This window comes from Terrapene carolina, unplaced genomic scaffold, assembly GCF_002925995.2.
Source record: "Terrapene carolina triunguis isolate 2854851 unplaced genomic scaffold, T_m_triunguis-2.0 Scaffold62, whole genome shotgun sequence".
In the NCBI taxonomy this organism is placed as follows: Eukaryota; Metazoa; Chordata; order Testudines; family Emydidae; genus Terrapene; species Terrapene triunguis.
In genome coordinates this window covers 39914205-39921064 of record NW_020664413.1, presented here as the reverse complement: position 1 = coordinate 39921064, position 6860 = coordinate 39914205, and the positions used below count along the sequence as shown (strand labels likewise).

At 47.7% G+C, this 6860-nt stretch overlaps 1 protein-coding gene across 1 annotated transcript; it reads left to right on the top strand.

The window, feature by feature from the left end:
* The first annotated feature begins 1937 nt into the window (after positions 1-1937).
* Positions 1938-6860, top strand: ATP5MC3 (ATP synthase membrane subunit c locus 3). The gene is made up of 5 exons (XM_024213559.1): positions 1938-2006; positions 2097-2197; positions 3466-3543; positions 3886-4079; positions 6603-6860. The coding sequence occupies exons 2-5, from the start codon at positions 2159-2161 to the stop codon at positions 6715-6717; spliced, it is 426 nt and encodes a 141-aa protein (XP_024069327.1). The 5' UTR covers positions 1938-2006; positions 2097-2158; the 3' UTR covers positions 6718-6860.

The following is a 6860-nucleotide window of genomic DNA, read 5'->3' as shown; positions in this document are numbered from 1 at the left end:
CATAAGTAGAGTTTTGCCAGTTCAGGCCCAAAGTCCTGCTGCATTAGGTTCAAATCTTGTAATGAGCTCCACAGGGACAGCCCCCGTTGCGCCTGCAGGGGGTCCGATTGATTTCAGTGGGACTCTGCACACAGGCAGAGGTTTGCTCATGCAGAGCTCACTGCAGGATCAAGGCCTCACTGCTACCAATGCTATAACTCTTTTCTTCCACACTGCTAAGCTACATTAGTAAAAATGTCACCACTTAACTATTCAGAAAAGCAAACAAAAGCTTTAAAACAGAATTTTCCTCTAAGTCTCCTGGTGTGTTTTATGTATGATTTGTGGTACTTGACCTTTTATAATGCAAGATGATTGGGGAAGTGATCATTCTTCTGTGTCTTGTACACTGATGGGTACACCAATGTCAATTACAAAATAATTAATTTGTAGCTTAATAGATTTTAAGGTCAGAAGGAGCCATTAGATCTAGTCTGACCTCTTGTATAACATAGGCCATTGTATTTCACCTAGTTCTCCCTGTCTGAGGTCAATAACTTGTGTCTGACTAATGTATATCTTCCAGTAAAGCATCCCTTGGTGGTTTGTTCCAATGGTTAATCACTTTCATTGTTAAAAATGGTGCCTTATTTCTAATTTAAATTTGTCAGGCTTTAACTTCCAGCCTTTGCGTCTTGCTTTGCCTTTCTCCACTAGATTAAAGAGCCCTTTAGTACCTGGTATTTTCTCCCCAGAATGATACTTTTACGTTGTAGTCAAGTCACCTCTCAATCTTTTCCATAAGCTAAACAGTTCGAGCTCTTTAAGTTTTTCACTGTATTTTTTGCAGCCCTTGGATCATTTGTGTGGTTCTTTTCTACATCCTAATTTTTTCAGTATATTTTTTAAAATGCAGACACCAGCACTGTATGCAGATACTGGTATCCGTTTCACTAAGGTGGTGAACAGAGGTAAAATCACCTCCCTACTCCTACTCCTCTGTTTATATATCCCATCCCAGGATCACATTAGCCCTTTCGATCACAACATTGCATTGGGAGCTTATACTGAGCTACTTGTCTAATATGATCCCTAAATCCTTTTCAGCATCACTGCTTTCCAATCCCTCCTTCGGTTGGTATGGACCTGCATTATTTGTTCCTAGATTATCATAGTTAAGTACTAACAGGCAACTTCAATTTTTTCTTGGAAGTCTTAGTTCTATTTTGCATTAGTGTTTTTACTAAGGGTAAAACTTCTCCACTATTTTAGGGATGCCGTTTATTTGAGATGTAATTCCTTATATCCAGCATCAAGTCAACATACCCTTGTCCTGCACTTCAACAACAATCATGCAAAGACCACCAAGCACTGTAATTAGGGGCTATGGGATAAAACACTGCGGGGAGCTGTCCTATAAGAATAATGGTTGTGGGTCCTTGGGAGCATTTTCACTATGAAAGTAAGTGAGCACAAAAACTGATCCGAAACTTTTGGACCAGTAAAAGGGGCAGCACGTCTGTGACTTGTGAAAGCAGCGGAAACAAAGGGGGTGTCACTGGAAATGATTTCTCAAACGAAGGACCAGGGGCCTAGCGCCCAGGAGCCCAGGCAGGGCAGCGGGGAGATACTGTAGGCTCTTCTGGGCAGGGACCAGCTCCCACTGAGGCTTTGGCGCCTGGCCATACTTCCTTGGCCCTCGGGCCCGGCTCCTCCGAGCGATTTCGGTGCCGAGCGGCCCAAGCGCTACACTAGGCAGGCGAGCGCGGGAAGAAAGCGGGACTCGGGGCAGGGCGCGCGCGGCGGACGCTACGCCGCGGGAGGGGGAGCCGGGGCCAGCTCACCAGGCTGCGCTCGGTGCGGCTCTGTCCCGCCCCCTGCGGCGGGACCAATAAAGTTGCTACAAAGTGACCTTGCGCTGCAGCGTTTCCTTCCCCCGCCCCCCCCTACATCCGGGCGCTCCTCGCCCCCGCCGCGCCTGCGCATCCCGCCCCATTCAGTCCGCTCGACCTCTGCCGCTGCAGCCGGTAAGTGGGGGGGAGCCGGGGACCGCCGCCCCATCTGCCCCCATCTACCCCGCGGCGCCCCGGCCCTAACCGCTCTTGCTCTCTCCGCAGAGAGGCGGATTCCAGCGCCGAGGAGGCCCCGGGGACACAGCGCCAGCCTGCAGCCCTCTGCCATGTTCGCCTGCGTGAAGCTCGCCTCCTCCCCGGCCCTGGTGAGTGCCGCCGGCTGCGGCTCGGGGCGGCCCCGGATCCCCGCGCGACCCTCTCCAGGCTGCTGGCTTCAAGTCCGAGCTCCGGGAGGTAGGGGGCGGCTGTGAGGCTGCAGCGGGGGGCGCAGCAGCTCCTCCGCGGGCTGCGGGCCGGTCCCACCCCTGAGGGCTTCCCCAGTGCCCTGTCGGGGAGGGGAATTACGGTGCAACGAGTGAGCTGCTTCTGCTGCCGGGGCCTGGCTCCCCCAGCCCCTTCTCTGCAGCCTGGGGCCCCGCGGGGAGAGGCGGTCCCCCCGCCCCGAGAGCTAGGCGCTGCTCGTGAGGCCTAGCGCCCGCTCAGCCCCTTGCTGGAGGTCAAACTCCAGCTTGCCGCTTCCGCTGTGCGGGAGCGAGACTCCCCGTCCCTGCCGGGGATCCCTCGGCACAGCCGGCGCCCTCTCCGTAATGCCGCGGACACGGGCCGGGTACGAGTCAGCCTGACCTTAGGGCGCTAGGAGCCCAAGGACACCAGCAGGCCGCACTGGAGAGCGGGTTCATTCATTCCTCGCTTGCTAGATTTAATTCTGGGTGTTGTCTCTCACAATTTACCAGTTCCTTCTTACAGAGTAGCTAAGGGTTTTTAAATGCATCGTAGTGGATTTTTATTACCGCTGCAAAATTGAAGTTTCTACTTTATTTTTCTTAGCTCTAAAACATGAGGGTAGTTACCTTTTCAAAATGAGATCTGAATTATTCTTGCAGCCTTCTGTATTTTACTGTTCGGCTTTAGCATGATACTCACAAATGAGCAAGTCAGAAGCTCTTGTTTTAATGATATAAACAAATGGCTAGCAACTTGAGGAGTATCGGGTTACAAATGTTCAGTATCTTGCTTTCATTTCAATTTCTAAAATGTGGGGTTATCTCACCCTTTGTATTGCTATTAGATATATCACACTTAACATTATTTGCTCTCAATATTACAGTGCTGTTTAGCAATGGCTCCAAATAATGGATTAGCATGAACCTGAGTACTTGACATAAAAGAACCCATCCCAGAAAAGGGGGCTGTGAGTTAGGGAATCAGATAAATGTAAGCTTTCTTCTTGTCTTGCATTGATATTGCTAGATATGTCAATGTCTGCAGATTGTCAATGTCCACTGCCTTGATCTTAAGATGAAAGACTTAGTGAGGACTGAAGTCCTTGATCTTACAAAAAATCACTATTAAAAGTCAGTGCAGTTATATAGAAATATGTTTGTGGTCAAATATGTCACTTTTTCTCTTACAGATCCGTGCAGGATCAAGAGTCTTGTACAGACCAATTTCCGCATCATTGTTGTCTAGGCCAGAGGTCAGGACTGGAGAGGTATCTTATAAACTAAACTCTGTAGCTTCCTAAACTTTCTGGTGAGCCCAAGTGTTCTCATCCCATTTTTCAAATGTACTTTACTAACTAAAATATTGACTGTATGACAGATCGGTAAAGGGTCATCTAATACATTTTCTCCCATCAAAGCTACAGTCCATTATGTTCTGCAAGTAACATACAGAAGTCTGAACTTCTAGTCGTAGGCTCTAGTAAACTCTATAACCACCCTGGTTTACTGTATTTGTAATAGAAGAACTACAGAATAACTCAAAACTTCAAAATAGCTATAAAAGATCTGTTTGAGTCTGTATTTAAATGCTTTTCATGTTTGTTTCTCAGGGCAGCTCAACACTTAATGGAGCCCAGAATGCTGTCTCCCAAGTAGCACTTAGAGAGTTCCAGACCAGTGCTATCAGCAGGGACATTGACACTGCTGCCAAATTTATTGGTGCTGGCGCTGCCACAGTAGGAGTGGCTGGTTCTGGTGCTGGTATCGGAACCGTCTTTGGTAGTCTAATCATTGGTTATGCCAGGTAATCCTTTTTTTTTTTTTTTTAAATGATATCACTTAAGTTGCATGCAAACCTATTTAATGATAAACTTGAAGATGTATATTGGTAGCAAAGTCTTGATAAACTTCCACTAAAACAGTCAGTGTGTAGAATTGAAATAAAGCCCCTAGAATAATTCTTCTAACACAGGGGCGGGCAAACTTTTTGGCCTGAGAGCTGCATCAGGTTTTGTAAATTGTATGGAGGGTGGGTTAGGGGAGGGGGTCATGGCCTGCCCCCCCCCCCCGGCCCCCGCCCCCTCCCACCCCCCCGTTCCCTGCCCGCCCCCCTGGGACCCCTGCCCCATCCAACCCCTCTGTTCCCTGACAGCCCCTCTGGGACCCCTGCCCCATCCACACACCCCTACCCCCCCCCGCTCCCTGTCCCTTAACCGCCCCTGGACACTTGCTGCCCCATCCAACCCCTCCTCTCATTCCTGATGGCCCCCCCAGGACCCCAGCCCCATCCAACCACCCCTTCTCCCTGCCCCCTGCCGCCCCATCCAACCCCCCCCCCTCCTTCCTGACTACCCCTGCCTGTGAATAGGGGTTGGGGTGGTCGGGACTACCCCTATTCCCCCCTAGACCACCCCCAACCCCATCCACACCCCTGCCCCCTGACCACCAAACTCCCCTGCCGTCTGTCCAACCCCCTCTGCTCCTTGCCCCCTTACCGCGCTGCCTGGAGCACCGGTGGCTGGCGGGGCTACAACTGCGCCGCCTGGCTAGAGCCGGGCTATGCCACTGCCGCCACCACCACGCAGCACAGAGCACCAAGTCAGGCCGGGCTCTGCAGCTGCGCTGCCCCAGGAGCTCACAGCCCCGCCAGCAGCGCAGTGAGCTGAGGCTTCATGGGAGGGGGGACAGCAGGGGAGGGACTGGGGGCTAGCCTCCCAGGCCAGGAGCTCGGGGGCTGGACAGGATGGTCCCGCGGGCTGGATGTGGGCTGTAGTTTGCCCACCTCTGTTCTAACATGTTAACCTCTTGGAATATTAGGTAATGGCACACCAGGCACAAGTGCTGAATTTCTAAGATTACAGATTTCAGTATATGCAAATCTTATGTGACTTCTTAGGGCAAACCAACTACAGCTAAATCAGTGTTTCATGTTTAGTTCTTCAGTATTAGCTTCGACTCTGAGACTCCAAAACCTATCCTAGACTGAATATAACTTGAAAACATTTTGTAGGGGACAATCCTACATGAATAGAGGGACAAACTGGATGGTGAATGTTAATATTTAACTTGAGATCCTGTGCCTCTTTTAACCCAATTATCAGGATTGTTCTTAAGAAGTAAGATTCTTGCTACAGCCCTGTAATCAATCTTTTACTTAATGTTGTGCCAAATGCAGCTTTATAAAGTCACTGCAGTAACTACTTCCATGGCAACCAACTAATATCAGACAAGTGATTCCACTGTTGGCACTTGAGAAGGGGAAACTCCTTTAAAGAGGGAGAGATCTTAGTTCCCTGTGTTCATAATTTTGTTTCCCCTATTTGTTTAATTCCCATACAGTTGTATCTCAAATCTTACTACTGAGGAGACAGCAACTGGCACAGGCATGAAATGACTTAACTAGCTGTAGAGTTCCTGCTTTCTCTTCTCCCCCCCTCCTCGAACAAAAATATTTAAACACCTTAACTTGTTTCCATTTATGAACTCTCTTACGAAGTGTTAACTTGGCACTAAAAGCCTGGTTTTATTTCCCATTCAGGAAACAAAAATATGCTTCTAACCAAACTAGTTTACTTTATCTCTTGAAACGACAAAAAAAATGATTGTTTCAAACTGACATTTGTGCTGTTGTTGGTTTTTTTGGGGGGGGGGGGGTGAAAGAGGGTAGGGAGGCCAATGTTGCAAGGTACTAATCCATAATTACCTTCTATTCTCTTCCTTCCACACTTCCTCAAGGATACTCAGTTGCAGTTTTGTAACACTAAGGGGGCTGACAAACCATCTAAGGCAGAAATAGTTAAGTAGTATAGGTTATCTGTAAGCTGCCTAAATATTACAAGGGCATTAAGAATAATTCTGGATGTATAACAAACTCAGGTCCCTAGGAATACTCAGTAGAGTGCATTGCACACCAGTGGAATTAACCAGAGAAATCTTAGGCTGGTAGGTAACTACTGCATATGAACTCTCTCCATGTTGATATGTCTGTCTACAAAGGCTCTTTTGGTTTTGCACTTGTATAGACAGGGCCTTCATGTTTGTAATCTCGTGCATGTGTAAAATGTCATACCCAAACATGGATTTATTAATATGCAATGTACACAATTTAAATCTAGTCTTAACTTATTCAGAAGTCACGATTGTATGGTGAACGCTGTTAACATTTGTGGGGGTTTACTGTGTTTTCCCTGCTATAGCAGGGAATCTGTAGCATGAAAGTAATTTAAAATCCTTAACTGGCTCTGTCAGATGCATCAAACTACATTAGCATAAACTCTTTGTTTTATATACATACAAATTATCTTATACCTGCACGTTCTCTTTTTAGAAATCCCTCTCTGAAGCAGCAGCTGTTTTCATATGCTATCCTGGGATTCGCCCTGTCTGAAGCTATGGGTCTCTTTTGTCTGATGGTTGCTTTCTTGATCCTGTTTGCAATGTGAAGAGATCTGCTGCTCGTAATGTTAGCATTAGTAAACTACAAATGTAATTGTATGTATTTTACTGAGGCTCCCAAAATGTTGGTGTCATGGAAACAAACATTATTTCCAAAGTCATTTCATTAAAGATAATAACTTTAACGGTC